The 21,158-nt window shown below is 38.7% G+C and overlaps 1 protein-coding gene across 1 annotated transcript in view; it reads right to left on the bottom strand.

The window, feature by feature from the left end:
* SORCS3 (sortilin related VPS10 domain containing receptor 3) overlaps window positions 1–21,158 on the bottom strand; it is a 620,529-nt gene that overhangs the window by 219,556 nt on the left and 379,815 nt on the right. Inside the window, exon 5 of the mRNA XM_023206212.2 lies at window positions 10,124–10,197. Within this exon, the coding sequence (XP_023061980.2) occupies window positions 10,124–10,197 (74 nt within the window). The remainder of the gene's footprint in view (window positions 1–10,123; window positions 10,198–21,158) is intronic.

Genomic DNA, 21,158 nt, shown 5'->3' on the forward strand with positions numbered 1-21,158 from the left:
TTTTTATGTGGTATAGTGAAATGGTATTTTAGTTGTAGTGGAAACTGGTGTAAACTTTTTGGATTTGGCATGACTATATTTTTATATGTATTGTTTGGTAGTCTATCCTAAAAAAATTATAATAATCAGACCTTGAACAAATAATTACTTAAATGTTTCTAAAACAACATTATAGTGCTTACTTTAATAGTAAAATTTCAGAAGATAAATATCAAATAACAAAAGAAAGATTACATTATTATATATCCATAGATTAGAATACAATGCAATACAAGCTTTAAAATGTTTAGAAAGAGTAGAGGATGGTACAGGAGAATGTTCAATTTCACTTTTAAAAGATTTAAAATTTTATCAGCAATATGATCTGAATGATAAAAATTTAAATATATGTTTAAAATTATACTAGGGAAAAAAGGCTATGAAGACGTACTTGATTTTTTAAGAAGTATTTTCTGGGCAGTAAAATTATAGGTAATTATTTTCTTTTCTTTTCTTTTTTTTTTTTTTTTTTTGTCTTCCCTTGAATGATTATGGGATATATTGTGTTTCCAACCAGAAAAAAAAAAAAAAATGGCTAGTGTGTGTGTCCGCGTCTTTTAAACAATACATTTGTATTTCTGGCATTGCCTCTCCACTTCCCCGACAAGCCTTAGCCACTTCTGCTCCAGGACACCTCTTGGTGGAAGTGTCTCTAAAACTTTTGTATTCCTTCCCAAGTTGTTCCCTGTTTTACATCCTGCTATGGACTGAATTGTATCTCTTCCAAAAAAAAAATATATATATATATATGTTGAATCTCTAAACTCCAAACTGATGGTATCTGAAGATAAGGCCTTTGGGAAGGAATTAGGTTTGGATGAGAGTGGGGCTCTCATAATGTGATTAGTGCCATTATAAGAAAGTGCACCAGAGAGCTTGCCCTCTCTCTCTCTACCATGGCAGGATATATCCAGAAGGTGGCCCTCTGCAACCTGGAAGAGGGCCCTCACCAGAAGCCAACCATGCCGGCACCCTGTTTGCACAGTTCCGGATTCCAGAACTGCAAATTTCTGTTGCTTAAGCCTGGAACCAGTCTGTGGTATTTTGTTTTGACAGCCAGCACTGACTAATGCACAGCCCCAGACCAAACTGGAACAGAACAATAACAGATTTCCTCAACAGGGAAGAAAGGATGGTTTCTCCTGCGTGCAACCCAGTATCCAACCTGCATTTTAAATAGCCTCCATGCCTTCAATTTGGTACTTTATCCTTGGGCGCTGAGCTCACCCTTGTCATCTTCTCTCTCTAGGCTTCTCCCTAGCCCTCCAATTGTCCTATTCCTGCTCATGGAAGTTAACAACTCATCACCACCAACCTATTCAACTCTCCCCACTTTTTAATGTAACATGCTAGTACTTAAGGCAATCTGAGTTCCAGGAAGATGGCAGTAGTCAAAGTCTCTATGTGGGGGCTTTTCTCACCCACCACCCTCATAGGACAATAAGGTCCTGAAATCTCACCCACTGTGACAACAGTAAAGTTTGCTCCCCTCTGCAAGTTTATTATCAGTGAGTGAAAATAAAGTTAGATTTCACTGTTTCTGAGCAAAATGAGTATTTCTCATGCCCCCTACGTAATCATCTGGGTGGAATAAGTATTTAGAAGCCATGTGCCTATAACTAAGGAATCACTGGCCACAAAGCCAGAGAAAGAGAAAACAATGGTGTTTCCATGTGCACTATGGAATTTTTGCTACACTGGATTAGGTGAGTTGATGTAGCTGTCTTTGAATTCCATGTTTAATGCATACAAATCTTTTCAGATCTCCCAAGGCAGGACCAAACATGACTCCCACTTTTCATAGCAAAGAAGTCATTAGGTGTATAGCTATATAGGTCTCCTACTTCACAGAACTTACATGTACTCAGCATAATCATCAAAAATCTGGCAAGTCTTGACTTCATCCAAAGAGTTGACCATTCTGTCTTGCTCAGGGTCATGGCTAACTACCACGTGCACCTTATGAACACTGCATTTTAGTCTTAGCACTAAGACAGCTCTTCCACAGCCAAGATGCAACCAGACATACAGCATGGGCAGCCACCATCAGCAAAGCAGAAACTGATTTCTGCTTGCAAGCTGAGCTTTCACATTTCCCCTCCTGACCTTGCATGTATTATTTTGAATGTAATGTATTTTTAACTTGCTACACCATTTTAAAAATGTAAAGAAGAGCTGAATTAAATATTATTTGTGGCATACTCTGGTTTGCAATGACCTTAAAATCTGATCCCTTATATCAGGTCGATGCCTAAATCCCATTACTTGAGATTGCAAATGACTGTGTTTGCAAAATTGTAGGTGCACATTTAGAGGCAGCTTCAAAAATTCAGCCCATAATGTTAACTTTGTTTGAAAAGATCTTGATTTTCCAGGAAGCCATCTCAAGCCATTCTGTCTATTCTTTAACTCTGGCTCTGTCACGGATAATATATTAACAGCCTAAGGATGATTCGGCAGCTGACTCTTCAAGAACCATGGTCCAGGGTCAAAAGAAGTTCCTAAATGAACAGAAGGAGCCCACTTTTGAAGCAAATTATAGGATATATTCCAGAACAGGTGAGATCTGTAGAGCTCAAATTCAGGCAAGAGGTGCAAGAGTATTCACTCCAACCACATTATCTCAAGGTAACCATCCTCAATTTTCACTTCCTGCTTCTCCACCCTTCATCCTCCACTCAGAGCTGCTATTAGGCTGAGATGGGTGTCTAAAATCCAGACAATGAGATTCATATTAGTACTTCTAGTGAAGTATTAGTATTAATGAAATTAACACTTCTCTAAATGAGCATGTACATACATGACTTGTGTGTGTATATGTACACACACAGATATTTACAATAAACAATATTCTTAGAAAACGCGGTCTCGCCATCAAAATATAAAATAATAAAGTGTAACAAAGTCAAGCAATCTCGTGATATTAAGTAAGCCTCACTCAGGTTGAGGATAGGGCTCTGAGGTTTGTTGATCAGCTGTCAAATCCCATAGAGTCTGGGCATAGGTGTCAGGGATACCAGAACATGGTGATATTTTTCTGTTTCAAGGACACACCCAAACAAGGGGCAAAATGAAATATCTAAGGTTGATACCAATGAAGAGAAAACAGAGGAAGTAGTACGAGACAGAAGTAGTTGTATGTAGACAGGAGGCTACGTGTAGACAGAGGTAGAACCTTATGTTCTAAAATAAACAAGCAAAGAATAAGGATCAGAGTAAAGCATATTGTTATCTCTTAATAATTCTATATATCAGATTACCACAAAACTTAGGAGCTAAAAACAACAAATATGTATTGTCTCACTGTTTCTGTTGGTCAAGAATCCAGGCATAACTCAGCTGGATGCCTCTCCCTAAGGAGGTCTCTTACAAGGCTTCTATCAAAGTGTTTGCCAGGGCTGCAGTCACACATGAAGGCTTGAATGGAGAAGGATCTGCTTTTGAACTCACTCATACGACTGTTGATAGGATTCATTTCCTCATTAGAACTAAGCTGCCGGGCCATCAGTTTCTCACTGGCTTTTGGTTGGAGATCTCCCTCCATTCCTTGCCACATGGGACTCTCAATAAGGCAGCTAACAACATGGTAGCTTGCTTTCAGCAAGCAAGCACAAGAATGCACCCAAGAAGAAAACACTGTCTTTTGGTAACCTACTCCCCAAAAAAACTCATTACCTCTGCCACATTCCATTCACTAGAAGCAAGTCACTAATCCAGTCTATACTCAAGAGAAAAAGACTATAGACTGGCAGGATTTCTAGAAGACAGAGATCAGTGGAGCCCACTGGGAGGTTGTCTCCCACAAGGAAGAAGTAAATATTAACTAAATAGACTGATACTGCCATATGTTACAGGTGGGAATATACAACGGAACACAGTTTAGGTAATATTTTGAATGACAGGTTTTAAGATGTTCAAAATGTGTGTGTGTCTGTGTTTGTATGTGTATATACATACACATATGCACACATATACACATATATAGTTTTTCTAGTGTTCTATTTATTTTTAATGTCAACTTGTATTTTAGAATCAATGGGTACATGTGTATGTTTCCAACAAAGGTATATTGTGCGATGCTGAAATTTGAGATACGACTGAACCTGTCTGTCACCCCGGTAGTGAGCATAGTACCCAATAGGTAGTTATTCAGCCCTTGCCCCCTTGCACCCTTCTGGTAGTCTCCAGTGTCTATTGTTCCCACCTTTATGTTCATATCCAATGTTTAGCTCCTGCTTATAAGTGAGAACATGTGGTATTTGGTCTTCCGTTCTTATGTTAATTCACTTAGAATAATGGCCTCTAGCTCCATCCATTTTGCTGCAAAGGACATGATTTCATTCTTCAAAACGTGTATATTTTGATATAATAAACTTCTTCTTTTAGTAGTGATTAAACAAAAAATACTAAACCTTAACAAATATTAAACCCTAACTATTACCAATTCTCCCTCCTCCATGTTCTAAGGAATGTGCACCTAAGGAATATTACATTTAATTTCTGGGGTGGGTGAGGGTGATAGATGGAGGGTTAAGGAGAGAGGGTAGATTGTTCTACATAAGAAAAGCTATGATACTTGGGGAAAAGTGTGTGGGTGTAAGGGGAGTTCTGGAAGGGGATGGACTGTGGACAATTAAATCACTGTGACAGAATAGTTTTAGAGTCCATGAAAGGGAAGGAGAGGATGAGAAAGTAACTCCCATGATGGTCAGGACAGATATGAACAGTGGAGTTTTAGGAAAACTTATGTGTTGGTTGATGTAATGCTTTTTTGTAACCCTCTTCAAGAAAAGGTTCAGTAAAAAGTTACTTTGCTGAAATACTTTTAGTGTTGAACTGGGGTCTTACTACTGAAATGTGACACTGTTGAGAGTGCAAAAATAATGCAGTCAAGTCTTTATTTGGGCTACCTAAAACACTGGTCCAAGAAAATAATTCTTGATATTAAAGACCTATGCATACAAATTTCAATAAAACCATTACCTATGATCATCAAAAATGTGAAAATTTTCAATGTCTGATAAAAATAAAATGTCAATAAAGCATGTATCTTTGTGTAACAAGATATTGCTCAAATTAAAATGGTTATATTTTATAATGACACAAAAATTACAAGCATAGAACATTAAGAAGAGAAAGGCAGATTATACACACTCACATGTATATATTTAGGCTACATATAAAAGAACATATGCATACAAAAAGAGGCTTGGAAAACTAAAATCATGAAAGATTGGAAAGGAAAGACTGTCATGAAAGGGTTTTGTCTGTCTTCTTTTTTGTTATCACCACTTTCTCTTTTTAAGGGCACTTCCCTAGGACCTCCCGTCTACACACACCAGGAGGGACAGTTGGTTTTTCCATTCTTCCTCCCTTCCCTCATGGCCTTTCTGCAAAAGCAGATGAGAAGCTGCTGGCACAAACATCACTAGAAATCCACAGTGTATAAGCCGGCCTTAAGCAAAGTACAATAAAGACCTAGAGTCCAACCTACCTACCTCTACACATCAGCCACTTTTCATCCTAAACCAGGCATCATAGCAGATACAGCAGTCTTCACGATACACATTCCCTGCATCACCTAACATGGCCTGATATAGAACTTCTAGTATGTCTGTTGTCTTCTTAAAGGTTTCCTAATGCTCAAGCCAGTCCATGTTGCAATCCAAATATCTCAGAAAAGGGGTAAGAATTGAAGTCCCTGATACCTTCGAGTACATTACTTTATCAGAACAATTTCCTGCAGCAATGGTAAAGAAGAGAGAAAAAAAAAGGGACCTTATTCTTTCAAGAGAGAGAATAACTAAAGAGGAGAGGAGGGAAATCAGTAAAGAGGAGGCACTGGGGACATTCCTTTCCTATTTTAGGACACCATACAAGTGAATGCTATCAGAGACCAGAGGCACTTTGAGGTCATTCTGGTTACACAGAGAATTCTGGAAGGCCTAGCACACCTATGACTTCATTGGAAAAGATGCCCAAAGAGGCTGAGCACGTTGGGAGAGGGCAGGGTCACAGGAGCAAAGCTGTGAATCACAACAAGTATTCACATTGGATATACAAAGGAAAACAAAATCTTCCCACTGCAGAATATGCCTGCCTGTTAAATATCTCCCAAGGGAAGAGTGGAATACTATTCATTTGTAGTTCAGTAGGATATATATTTTTTAAATATTAAAAAGAAAACAGAAAAGCTTTTCCCCCATGACAACAACTCGCCATAGCAGAGCCTAGGAAGAATGAAGGCAATATATTAAGGACATTTACTCCATTTATGTGCTCTCCATGCAAATTTTAATTTCTGAAGCAGCTGAGGTTAAAAAAGTGGGGAGAGCTTTAGACAGCCCTGGTGATTACCTGGTGACCAGGTACTAAGTGAGTAGAAGGGTCACATATAAACAAGGAATGTTCATGTCAGTTGTCTTTCTTCTTGTGGCATGAGATTGATGGCTGAGTCATTCCACGGTGTAAGATTCCTAGGTGACCTATCTTGATTGGATTAGAACATCCAGAATTCATAAAAATATTTCCAGATGAAGCTTAGTATTGATGCTAATGAATATTATGTTCCATGCTCTGCCTAACCCACAAGCAAGGTGGAGCACCAATGAAGATGCGGATAATAATAACTCCTTACAATTTCCAATGTACTTTCACAACCATTACAACAGTCATCGCTGTAGATGAGATAACAGATGAGAGACATGCACATGGTTCATTCTTTCTGTTGTGTCCTCATCAGAAATCACTTCTGGAACACAGTGTTCTTCTGCACAAATCCCCCTCCAAGCTGCTAGTTGCCAACAACTGAGAGTAGCATGGGACAGGAAACTGGACAGTCATGAAGGATCTATCCTTTAGGACACTTGCAAATGTCCAGCTTATAAATAAGAATATTTGTGCAGGGTCACAGGAGCAAAGCTGTGAATCACAACAATCAAATATTGTTATTTGTAGTATTTCTTCTGAATCCCATGTTCAATCTATCTGTCTACATACCACAAGTTAAGTCTTTTTAACATCATCTCTCATTTCAATGTCTTGTTTTTACCATGGCTGCTTTCCGCTCAACATTCCCCAACCATCCTCGATACCTCTTCCCTCCACACCCTTCCTCCCAAAGAAATCATTTTCATGCATGTTATTCTTTTGCTTTGTTTGCTCACTTCATAAGAATTATAAGAATTATGACTCAACAAAAAGTAGAGAACAATAATGTTCGGCTGAGATGTGGATTATTGGCAATAAATTAGACCCATTCAGTTGTTATCACATGCCCATGGGCATCAGCCTTACCGTACACATATTTGCCCAGCAAATGACAAATCATTTATGTGACATGTTCTTGAGGACTGGTAATAAACATACTACTTAAATCAATGGAGAAGTGAAATTGCCAAGTGTCCACTTGATACATCTGCTCCTTTCAATAACCTTATGAAATTGACAAGAAAAATACTGTTCCCATTAGATGGATAAGGGAACCATAGTTTAAAGAGATCCCACTTAAGCCAACGTTTGTGCTACACCCAGAGAAATGCATATTTTGTCTTTTCTCAAGGAGATAACAAGTTAATGTTTACATCCCTAACCTATACAAACCATATCTCTTAACATAAGTGGTTTAGAGCTTTAGAAAACCTTGAATTCTGTCTTTGGATTAAAAAAAAAGTCTATGTAAAATAAGCTCTTTTGCCATGACTCACATGACACCTAAAAGAATAATCATGGTAATTATATATCAGAAATGGAGAAGTGATAATTACAAAAATGGAATATTCAAAACTACCACTTCGCTAGCTAGCACAGGCATAAACTTTTATATTTCCCCTTGGGTGCATATATGAAAGAAGCACAGGGTGGAGAAGAGACAAAACACAATTATCAGGACCTAGGGACTTGTTTTTTTTTTTTTTTACTGCATAAAGGAAGAGGGTGGATGACAGCAGCTGGAAGCTTCTCCTCTTGCTCTTTGCAAAATATAGGAAAATGTTGCCTCTTATGCACTTAATTTCATTCAGAAACAATGGCACGGCTCATCTAGTCCAGTGTGCTTTCCTCCTTTAGTCCTCTACTAGCCTGACTTCCTAGTTGGCCAACTGCCTTATCATCTCAAGAGTTTGTTCCAGAAACAGCAGAGGGCTCTTTCTTTCATTTTTTTCTTTCCTTTTTTTTTCTTTTTATTTTTGAATTCTGGACTTCTGAGTGGTGGTATATTGAGAAACTGGACCATCTCAGCTCAGCAAAGGCTGTAGTTCTACAGGTGAAATAGCAGAAAAACAAGTATTTCCCTTTTCTGCCTTAGTCTATCGTAAAACTTCCATAGTTCCAAATACAGGCAAAATAATAGTTGCAATAACAGCTAAAGATGAAATAATAGTAGGCCTGTAAGGGGCAAACATGCTGGAGATAGTTCAGGTGTTGAGTCAAGAGCAACAATCCCAACTCCCTTTTCTCTCCCAACTACTGTGAACCATGTACAAAGAACAAAACAACACAAAGCAACAAAACAAACAAACAAAAAAGAACAGTTGATTTTTCATAGAATGCTTAGGCAATTTTCATTTTAAAATCTGAACATAGTTTTGTGGATGCAGAAGGAATGGGTTGAAGCCACTGCTTCCAAAGATGTTGGTATGAATGTGTGTATGTACAAGGTATTTGTCACCACCATCCTCAACACACACACACCACATCCCTAAGTTGTGTAAGGCATAAACGGCTATCACATGAGTTTTTAATGGAGTGTTCATAAGATATTCAAAAGAGATATGGAATGAGTACAACTTCCAAAAAAAATTTTTTTTTGAGACAGAGTCTCACTCTGTCACCCAAGCTAGAGTACAGTGGCCTAATCTCTGTGATGGCAGTGGCCTAATCTCTGTCACCCAAGCTAGAGTACACTGCAGCCTTGAACTGAGCGCAAGTGATCCCTGCATCTCAGCCTCCTAAGTAGCTGGGACTACAGGGGCATGCCATGATGACCAGCTCATCTTTTATTTATTTGTAGAGACAGGGTATCACTATAATGACCAGGCTGGTCTTGAACTCCTGGCCTCAAGCAATCCTCTCACCTCAGCCTCTCAAAGTACTGAGATTACAGACATGAGCCACTATGCCTAACCAAACTTTTTTTTTTTCATTAAGTATATAATTAAGCATTCTATATACTTTGGTTTATTCCTCTTAATCTCCATACCTTTAGCTATCACTTCTGCTAAAATGAAAGCAAGATAAAAGTAAGAAACATTTTCACGTTATTGCAGGCAAGTGTAAAAGGTAAATTTGTACAAAACTTGTTACAACCAAGGTAAAAATAGTATGCATGCATAAAGGAATACTAATTAATAAAACACTTTCTGATTAGGAGGAAGGGCTAATTTTCCATTTGAAACATGTATTCATTCCCATAAAAGGTTTTTCAAAATATGCCCCACAGAGGTAGTTCTGAAGGATTTATCACATGTGACAAAAGAAAAGGATTCTGTAGTGAAATAAGTTTGGGAATCAGTGACTTCAAGTTTGGCAGGATTCTTCATTCAGCACTTCTCCAGAGTCTTTAATATCCTAACATGAATCCTGAGTTTCCAGGAGTATAAAATTGAATTATCATAACCTGAATTTATTTGACCACAGAAACTCTTATGAAAGAAGCAGCATTTTGTGAAACCGATGTTCTCCAGAGTACATTTTGGGAAAATACTGCTTTTTAGAATATGTACATAAAATACATGCACTGTTCCAAAAAGAGGGGGTTAGTACATAGCAAAGAGCACCTGATCATGACCCTTTTTACAGAGCTCTCTAAGCCCAGTGCCTCTCAAACTTTCATGTGCACATGAATCAGCAAAGGATCATGTTAAATGTAAATCCCAGTTTCATAAGTCTTAATAGGGCCTGAGAGTCTGCATTTCTAACAAGTCCCCAGGTGATGCTGATGCTGCTATTCTACAAACCACTCTGTGTAGCAAAGGACTAGAACAAATTTGTCTGCAAGAGCTGCAACTGTCCAGAGCTGTCTAGAGTGCTATGCTGTTTGATAATTCTTTATCTAAGAAGTAATGAGTGTGTGGATAGGGCTTACCAATAAAACCTGTTGGGTGTGATGCGTTCATGCATGAGTTGCCACCGTCTTCCAAAATCCATGGAGCTGTAGAGCTGCAAAACAATGAAGTGAGGAGAATGTAAGTCTCAAGGAACACTGCTGAGCATGAATACAGATGTTTTCTCTGCACCATCCCAACACCAGAGTGCCCGACACACCCAAGTAGGCCTTTATTTTATCCAGATAAAAAGGTAGGAATATGACTGTGCCATCCTTATCATGGTATCTTCTAGCATTAAGTAGGTTCTCAATATACATCCAATCATCTGATATTTTTGAGCAGAGTATAAATCCACATCTGATGGCCATCACTGTCTCCATTAGGAGTAAATAAAATTATGTTTTCTTTTTTCTTCAAATTCCATGTAGTCTCTGGCTTCAATTAAAACAATTCAGCAACACTTATTTAAAAGCTATTTATTATGCAGTTCTTACATGTGGGACACTCTGAGACTCATGAAGTCAAGGAGAAACAGATTCTGTGCTCCCGGGAAAAATGAGACATACATATAAAAATGATCATCAGCTGATACAGGAGCCAATATTACATGCAAAATATTGTGCTTTTACTTTCATTTCTTACTGCTCCTATAGATCATCTAAATGAAATGGAGCTCTTCAATGTCACCAAAAAGACCAGGCTCATTTACACTCCTATGTTTTTACAAGATAGCAAGGCTAGGCCACTTTTAGTATTATTCCATGTTTGCTTATTTTTTGAATGTAGAGTCTGACCCTTTTATAACACCTTAGGGATAGGCCAGCATCCCTATAAGTGATTAACTAGGAGTATTGGGCATATTTTCAATTGAATGTCTGGAAGTAAAATATCTGATTCTAACTGCCAATGAAATAATAATAATAATAATAATGATAAAAATAATAATTCTACCATGTTGTTCCTTCATATATATTTGAGCCTTACAACAATCCTGAAAAGAAGGTAGGGCAGTTATTACTAACTTAAATCCCTGCTCTTAAGCATTCGGCAATCTGCCCAGGCAGAGTTAATTACTGCTTCCACAGTGCCACCACTGTATTTACTGTCTGCTCTAAGAAGCTATTCATAGTAACCCATTGCTGGTTGGCATGTCTCTCCCCTGCTAAACTGAGTCATAAGGGGGCAGGGATCATGCCTTAGTCACCTTTGTATATCAGTGGTTTTACAATGCCATGTGAGAACATAAATACCTCTAGCAGGTGAGAACATAAACCTATTTCACAATTAACAAAACTTAATCTTGGAGAAGGTAAGTTTTAGTCAAAGAAACTAGGATTTCAGTTTTCTGATGCCTGGCTCAAGTCTTCTTCCATGGAATCATGACCCAAGTTTATCATGAGAATTCCACCATCCTTATGTTTTACCCAAAAACTTTTACAGATGGGAACATTGAGGAAGCGAGGGTGGCTCTCAAGTTTATAGAAATTGGACAACATGAAGTATATGCCCGTGATTACATCCCCAATATCTGCTCTCCTATAGGGCTGTTGTTTCCAGCATACCACACTTGGATAACTTTGCCATCTGGAAAGTTCTAAGTTGATAATCTTACAAATCATACAGAAATAATTCTTTGTAAAAACTTTTGGTACTCTCAAAAGTTTTGTGGGGCTCAGAAAAGTTTTGACTCATTTCAATTTAATTCAGCAAATATGTATTGAACAATGGAGCCATAAAACTATTTTTGTCTAGTAGAGACAGTTTTATATATGTATATACACACACATATAATTATATATGTACATATGTAGGTATATATGTATATATAGTTATATATGTAGGTATATATGTATATGTAGTTATATATGTACATATAGCTATATGTATAAATCTAGTTTTATGTGTATGTGTGTGTGTATATATTTACCCTCAAAATAGCCTGTAATGTTGTCAGATATACATAGCTGACTAGTTGCTGTGTTATGAGTTTGAGTTGCATTTGGTTATAAAACAACCTTGTTGGGAAAAGTGTAGGGGAAAAGACCTCTTCCCACACACACATTGAGACAGATCCCAATTGGTCTATGATCCTGTTTGCAAGAAAGAGATTCTGTTGGTTGACTGCCTAAAGAGGAAGGTGGGATGGCCTTCAGATGATATCAGCTTAGCTAGCATTGCTAACCAACTGCTGCAAGCTCTGAAAATAAAAGATCTTGAACCCATTATATATACACACACACACATATATATTTATATATTTTTATATATATGCTAAATTTATAAGTGAAGGTACTGATGCTTGGTGCTACAAAGTGACTACATCAACTATACAGAAAATATATACATGATTTGGCTGATCACAAGTTTCTAGTATACCACACTGACTTTACAGTAACTCTCACAGTATTCATCTAAACTGGGCTCTCAATCCATGAGTAAGTACTAACTACAATATATGTTCAATTATGCATGCAAGAAATATCTCACCACCCCTCTAGTCACTTTCTTTATTCACTAATTTGGTGAATAAAACACTACAAAGCTCTACAACCACTAAATTACATAGTACACAAAACCCCATTCAATTGTTTAGGAAGCAAACAGAGTAGCCTCTCCCTGATCTTCACATACACTTACAGATACACCATGTCAAAGGGAAAACTGGGGCAAGGGCCAAAGCTCTAGAGGTTGACAGATGGGAAAGATTAACCAGGGTAGAAATTAAACAATGAGGCCTCCTGGAAAAACATGTTTTGAGCCAGGTCTTGAGACAACAGGAGCAAAGGTGCCAATATGGCCTATTGTTTGAGGTTAGCTCTACGAGCACCTTTAAGAAAAAGAAGGGATGTGATGACTGTTGTTAGACAAAAGTGGGGGAGACTGTCTGTCTGTCCTTCCATCTCCCTATCTCTCTTTCTATCCCTCTGCCCATCTATTTGTGGATATTTCTATATCTATCTATATGTATATTTATATTGAGAAGTGGGGAAAAGGAACAGGTTTTTAAAGACCAGACCATCCCATTGGGAAGAATATATCCATATATTTTATTGCAAAGACTAAGTTTTTCATGTAGCATTTTAAAAAATGGATCACTGACCTTCCTATGGCAGGTACCTGAGGGACAGACAGTTAGACTTAAGACATATTTTCCAATTAAATAGAAAAGAGATTTCAGATGGAACCTTCTATAACACAAAGTTCAAAATCTGCCAGCCCTGATTCCAGACATAGCAGAGTACCAAATTATTTCAACAAAACCCAACATGACTGTGTCTTCCTCGGCTGCAAACTCTTAAAACAGGCCAGGTAAAAGCCATGAGGGTCCCACTGACACTGTTAGAGTCTCCATCCTCCAGGGAAATCATCAGTTCTATCATGGACAACTCAGTGGTGGCAGAGCTCTTGCTGGGTCACCCTTGAGAGCAGCATGGCTCCTGTCCTCTCACACTCTTTCTAACATAAAGAGAGCGAGAACCTGGGCACAGTGGCTCACACCTGTAATCCCAGTACTTTGGAAGGCCAAGACAGGCAGATCCCGAGATCAGGAAATCAAGACTATCCTGGCCAACATGGTGAACCCCCATCTCTACCAAAAATACAAAAATTAGCTGGGCGTGGCAGCAGGCGCCTGTAGTCCCAGCTACTCAGGAGGCTGAGGCAGGAGAATTGCTTGAACCTGGGAGGTGGAGGCTGCAGTGAGCCAAGATCAAGCCACTGCACTCCAGCCTGGGCGACAGAGCAAGACTCCATCTCACAAAAAAAAAAAAAAAAAAAAATACAGAGAGAACGAGAGAGCCACTGCTGATCTCCTCATTCAGGCCTGTTTCACCTCCTGCCTCCCCTATCTCTGGTTTTGCTTTTTCGGGTCTTCAGTTTGACTGATGGAAAAAAAATTAAATTGAATTATCTGCCTGGAGGCTGACTGAGATGAACAGAAAGAGCAGGCTCCTATTCATTAAGGGCTTTGAGTTAGCTGCCTTGTCTCTCAATCAGCAGTAAGTTGCTGAGTCTGAAACATATTTTATTCTACCACGAATTGGATCTCGAAAACCTCTCCACTTATACATCTACTTCTTTATTTAATCACTTATTCATTCACTAAAAGTGTGTCAAACAACTACTGTGCTCTAGGAACTGAACTAAGAGCTGGGGTTACAAAGGTCAAAAATGTCACGATCAGTGGAAACAGAAATGCATGCAATTATACTGCCATGCAAAGTATGCCTTGATATTGATATTAGTTATCTCTGCAACAGCAAGACTGTGGACAATTAGTATGTTCTTCTTTTCGTCCTCTAGATTTCTTTAAATTATTATAAATAAATATTACTTTTGTAATTACAAAATTATAGGTCTAACATTAAAATGGAAATAAAATACATATGTCAACATTTAACAGTAAATTTTAGAAGATTAAGGATATTAAAATGCTCATGACATTATTAATTTTAAAATGTTATAAAACATGTATTTATTAATATTGATGTTAAAGTATTACAAAAAACTTGAAACATATTGGAAGGCAATATGCCAAAATATTAGCAGTGGTCATCTCTGAATTGTGAGATTATGGGTAATTTACATATCTTTGAAGTTTCCATCATTTTTAGATGCTTGAACAATAAATATGTATTATATTTCAATAGTAACTTAAGCCTACATTTTATTCTATTTATATTTTTGTGACAGTAAATTTCTAATTACAATGTGTATATTATATTTACCTCTCAAACTACCTTTTAAAAGGCCATGAATTAATTCTATTTTTTCATGAGAAAACTGGAATTAGAGAGAGCAATACTGAATTTTCCAAAAATAGGAAAATGTCCCAGAAATTATCATGGTTAACGTTGAATCCTTCCTTAGACAGGCAATGCATCAGCTCACAGAATGTTTATACAGTCCTGCATGGCTTCAACCCAACATATTTCATGCAACATTAAAATAACGTGTGTTTTCCAAACAATAAGCTTCTTTAAAAACATTCCTTGTTTATATAGTTACACAAATGAGGCCATGTTCTCTTCCATATCCGGCCACATCATACCCTCTCCCAGCAAAGATGTCCCTCCTGGACATTACCAGAGACCAGTCGAGATCCTCTCCTTTCCCTTCTTTCCACTATATGTCATGGCCACATATCTCTTAACAAGCACAAATTCAGCAGTAACAAACACAGAACGAGGACTAAATGAATCACTGGAACAGCTGGAAAATATGAAAGAACATACTCTTTTCCTTATTGATTCTGTTATTAGTTCCCTAATTACATCGGCCTGCCAGAGAAAAGCATCTGATAGCTGAAGAACTAAAGAGGCAATTTAATCAACAGAATATTCCACAGGAAGAACAGAAGACTGTGCCTGGAAAGTCCAAGTTCAAAGAATAATATGAGAACATAGGAGAATCATAAGCATTGTTATGGGGTGAATTTGTGTCCCTCAAGAAAGATATACTAAAGTCCCAGCCCCCAGCATCTCAGAATGTGACCTTACTTGGAAATAACTTCTTTGCAGATGTAATCAAGTTAAAATGAGGGTGTTAGGGTGGGCCCTAATCCAATATGACTGGTGTCCTCATAAGGAGAAATGTAGGCTCATAAGCAGACAGGCAGGCAGAGAATCCTATGTAAAGACACACAAGGAGAACGCCATGAGAAGATGGAGGATTAGAGTGACTTATCTACAAGCCAAGGATGGCTTAAGACATGTTTTCTAAACCAGCAACCACCAGAAGCTAGAAAAAGCAAGGAAGGTTTCCCCTACATGTTTCAGAGGGAGCATAGCCCCCACCTGCCAACATCTTGATTTTGGAATTCCAGCCTCCAGAATTGTGAGACAATATATTTCTGTTGCTTGAAGTCACCGAATTCATGGGGCTTTGTTACAGCAGCTCTAGGAAACTAACATGGGCCTCTCACACCCCCTGCCAGGACTAGGCAGTCTGGAGAGAGACAGCAATGACAGAGATGCTACATTTCTCTGTGGCTTCCCTGTCACCACCTAGGCATTTAGTTGTAAGGCCAGATTTTCACATCTGTGGCTGGAAGTTAAACCCTCATTTGCCTACATTTCTTTGTCCTGTGCGTTTTCATCATGCCTCCACTCCCAGGATACTTTCTAAGAAATGTGAATTTATAATGATCACATGAGGGTGACCAGACTTAGTCAGAAGAGGCAACAAAATGTGACTTTATGGAATCTTTCCGTGTTCAGGTGAGTTTCTCTTAAGCCAGCATATCTCCTAGGTAGAGGTGAAAGGATGGGCTGAAATAAACTCTCCTCACAGGAAAGTTAAACTTAACGTATAACTGTGCTGACTCTTTACTCAAAACTTGTGGAGTTTAGGTAGCATTCTGCTGTATTGTGCTCGTGATGGTCTTTTGTCTTTCAAATAAAATGAGGCTGGTTCTCTTAGAAATGAGGTCTCTGCCTCTCTTTCCCTGGAGGCACAAGTGTAGAGTAGGAAAGCTTGGCTGGGCTATATGGAGCTGCAGGGAGAATCCCTTAGTTTGTGGTGGCATTTGTAATAGACAGGAAAGAAACCAGAGTCTCACAGCAGCAGGGAGTCCTTTCCAACCTGCGTCTTCAGTTCCTTCCTCAGAAAGTCTCCAACGGATCTTGATAACTGGTGGGAACATTTCTAAGCTCTGGGTACACAGACAAGAGCTTCTATCTCCAGCTGCCACCTGACCTCAGGTGATCCGCCAGCCTTAGCTTCCCAAAGTGCTGGGTTTACAGGTATGAGCCACTGCTCCCAGCCGGTTTCATATTAATTAAGCACCCAGCATGTGCAAGGCTCAGTGCCAAAGTGTGATGATACAAAGGTGAATAGCACAAGGTTCCCTGATCTCCAGAAACTCAAAACTTAGATGGGAAGACACACACATCAACAGGTAAGTGCAGCACAGTGAGGTCCGTGCCAGCGGAGGTAAAAGAGCACTGAAACTCAAAGGAAGGAGTGATCAGTTCTGCTGGGTTGGGCGCAGGTCCATGAGCTGAGTCATGATGGAGGACCCGGAGCTGGCCTGAGGATATGTCCTTCCCCAAAAATGTGGCTAAGAAAGGTGAAAAATTCTGGTCATTAGGAAAGAGTTTGGAAACCTAATAGAAACATTATCTCATCTTCCTACAAAAGTACCATTCACTTGGCCCTGAATCAGTGTGCATTGGTCTAACTGCCACATCTTAAAGAGAAACAGAGCAGAAGTGGAAAAGGATCCAAACAAGGTCATGTAAAGGATTCAAGCAGAAGGGAAAGAGACAACTCCACAAGAATGTGGATGTTAAGTACAAAATGAGGACTTTAAAATGAGCTATGAGAGCGAAGGCTATAAAAGCAGAACAATGTAGTAGATGCACACTTGGTTTTCAAATTTCAACACATCTCCCCTTGAAGCCTGAAAAAGGCAATATTATAACACCAAAAATGAAAAAGTACTTTACAAGCAAATTCACAAAAATTACTATAAGAACTTGATGGCCGGGTGCGGTAGCTCACACCGGTAATCCCAGCACTTTGGGAGACCAAGGTGGGTGGATCACAAGGTCAGGAGTTCGAGACCAGCCTGGCCAACGTGGAGAAACCCTGTCTCTACTAAAAATACAAAAATTAGCCAGGCCTGGTGGCAGGCACCTGTAGTCCCAGTTACTCAGGAGGCTGAGGCAGGAGAATCACTTGAACCTGGGAGGCAGAGTTTGCAGTGAGCCAAGATCACACCACTGCACTCCAGCCTGGGCGACAGAGCCAGACTCCATCTCAAAAAACAAACAAACAAACAAAAAAACTTGGTGAGAAGGGCAGGGTATTTTATTAACAATATCAAAACAAAACAAAATTTAAAAAGACAGTTTAAGACTCACAGCTTCCCAAAGTTTTCCATCAAAGTATCTCCAAAAGCCAAATGAATACAGCATCCCCCAGGAAATCTGGAGACTTGATCTTAAACACATGGGCAAATATGTTTAGTTCTCTAATAATTCTCATCTTAAAATTCCATGGATATTTTATAATCTGTTCTATACTGTACCTATGCTCAGAATACATTTCTTCATAAATCTTCAATTAAAGCAGACCCTCCAGAAAAACACTGTATCTATCATACTTCCTTTTTACCGCTGTCACCCAAGGGTGTGTTTTTGAGCCCCAGTTTGAGGAGGATGGAGCCAGTGACAACAAGATCGCTGACACGTGATTAGGAAGCAGTGATATCCTCATGATAGGGAGCAGGTGCTAATGCTTGGGTTGACTCATTTAATTGTCTCAAGTGTGTTTTGTGTGGGGTGCCTACAAGAGGGGACTGTGGTCATTTCTTAGTGCCTATGGCAATTAGAATCCTAGACTTGAATATGAAGAGATACTGTATGGGCAGGGTTTCCATTTAAGTCTCGTTAATTATATGAACAAGGGGGAGGGAAAGAAACATGGAGTCTTGGGCAGTGTCATACTTGCAAGAAAGCAATTCTAGCAGACTCTGTCAGGTAACATGGCAGCCTTATTTTTGCCACGGCTTTGTATGATTCTTCAGGCTTATCCTTCTGACTTTGCCTCCAATTTCATAGGACACTTGTATCTTTGGATGATTAAATCTTCTGTTTCCCAAGTCAGTGTCCTCCTCTCTGGAAGCTGTGCTTATGCCCTTCAAGATCCATTTGAGATCATAGATGAGGCCTGCCCCATATACCCCATGAAACAGAAAGATTTCCTCCAGTCAAGCATGCAGAAACTGGCTTATATTGACACTGATGTTTACCCTCTGTCAAATGGGTGACACCATGCTCATCTCCCACCTGCCTTTTCCTTCAGGATTTTCCCCTCCCTGACTTATTTTCCAAGTTCCAGCCACATTGGTTTCCATTTAGTTTCTCAAACATGCCATGAACTCTCTAGTCTCAGGGTTTTTGCACATGTTACTCCCTCTATCTAGAACACTCTTCTTCCACTTGGACTTCTTCCTATTTCCATTTGTGTACTGAACTCCTACTCACACGTCAGGCATCATCGGAAATAACACTTCCTGAAGGAAGTCCTCTTTGGTCACTTCCCACCCCAGATAGCACCAGGTCCACTGTCATCTGCTCTCATGGCTCTCCACTCTCTTATTCCACAACATTCATCAAAGCATGAAAATATACTTGTACAATTTCATAATCAATGTATATCTTCCTTTCTAGATAATGGAAATTCCTTCTTTAATAACCCCAAGTGCTTAACACTGTGCCAGGTATGGGGAGAGCAGATGTTCAATGAATATTTGCCAAATGAACACATGAGTATCCCTTCTCAGATCTTTGGGTCTGTTCTTTCCACCTGAAAAAAATCCTCCTTCCTTTTCCAAATTTGTATAAATTCTATCCTTCTCTCAAAATTCGTTCTAATTCTCTGTTTTCCATGAAGCCATCCTTGGCCAAAACAGGTAAAAGTATGATACCAAAAATTATGAACTACTTCCAAAAATTATAAAACTCATAGGAAGTCAGTGAGGAAGAAACAGTATCCTATAAACACCATCTCTCTTTTTTCATATTTAATGTCAGTGTGCAACTAGCTTCTAATAACAGGCTTCTCTTACAGCTCTCTAATTGCTTCTATGTAACTCATCTAAACATCAACAAACTCATTCATTCACTTATGCATCAAAACTCCAGGTGGTCTCTTCAAGTAGGTTAGAAGTTTCTAGATGAGAGGAATCCCATCTGAAATCTTAATCTCCCCACAGAAACTGCCACTGGGCTGTTTAATAACATACGATCAGAGAAACATAAGCATGGCCTTGGAGATAATCTAGACAGTTCTTTTCACAAATGGAGACTCTAAAACTCAGAGAACCTAAGAGACTTGCCTACGGTCACACAGCTAGTCAGCTGTAGAGTTGGAATTCGAACACAGGGGCCCTGACTTCACTCAGTGCTCTTTTTACTATACCATAGTATCTTTTATGTTACCTACTTGCTATTGAAAGAAAAACAAATTAATATAACCTCACAGGAATAATGTCTCATTTGAGTATGCCGTACATGAATGACAGTGTACCTTGAATTTATCTACCACCTTTATTTACAAATCATTTCCACAATTCATTTTATCCTCTTTATACTGAAGAGTATTTTCTGAGCTAATAGTCACATAAGACAGCCTTACAATTTACACAGTATTTACTGAAGTCCGTTCTTTTGTCTCCACAGTCCAATTCCCTCAACCATTTTCCTCTGCAATCAGATTCTATTCATTTTACATGTTGCAATTCAGAAATGTCTCATATTAAGCCATACCCCTTGAACAAAACACTGATATTCCTCTATAAGCTGACAGGTCCACATTCCTGCCCCACCCTCTACCTGTGTTTTCTCTTTCTCTACGGGTTTTAGTTTCACGTCACATCCTATTATTAACATCCACTTTACTGCCTGCTGTCCTGGCCTCCTCACTGTGTTCAATTTGTGCTTAATTATTTTCCAGGTTCAGTTCCTTCCCAAAGGCCTAAATCTAAAAGAGGTGAGAAGAACTTAAATCTCTTAGTTTTAGGTCATTCATTTAATTTAAATTACTATTTTTAAGTATCAAAATAATAATAGCTACCTTCAACGTGAAGAAATGAAAACCTTGCTATTCCTACCACATGAAATGCCGTTTGAAACAATTCCAGGGGGACATTTAAATCTCCTCATAATTTTAGTATTAGTAGCAGCTCAGAAAATCTAAGAGTTCATTTAAATTTGAAATATTATAGGAAAAAAACTTGTACTTCAAAGGCTATTCTTTCAGAGGAGTAAAAAAGGAAAGAGACTCACAGATATGGAGTGTTTTCCCTGACAGGCATTTCTATATATGTTGCGGTGGTTAACTGGCACAAAATACATACTGATGGTGATTTCTGCTCACACTTCCTGAAGGAGGACACTGAGGTTCCAAGGGTGTTAGGAACTTGCTCAAAATCTCAAAGTAAATTTCAGGATATCTGATTCTAAAACCAATGCTCATCCCAAAATCCTTGGCTGCCACTGAGAAACGTTTTCTCTTTTCTTTTCTTTCTTTCTTTCTTTCTTTCTTTCTTTCTTTCTTTCTTTCTTT

This window comes from Piliocolobus tephrosceles, chromosome 9, assembly GCF_002776525.5.
Source record: "Piliocolobus tephrosceles isolate RC106 chromosome 9, ASM277652v3, whole genome shotgun sequence".
In the NCBI taxonomy this organism is placed as follows: Eukaryota; Metazoa; Chordata; class Mammalia; order Primates; family Cercopithecidae; genus Piliocolobus; species Piliocolobus tephrosceles.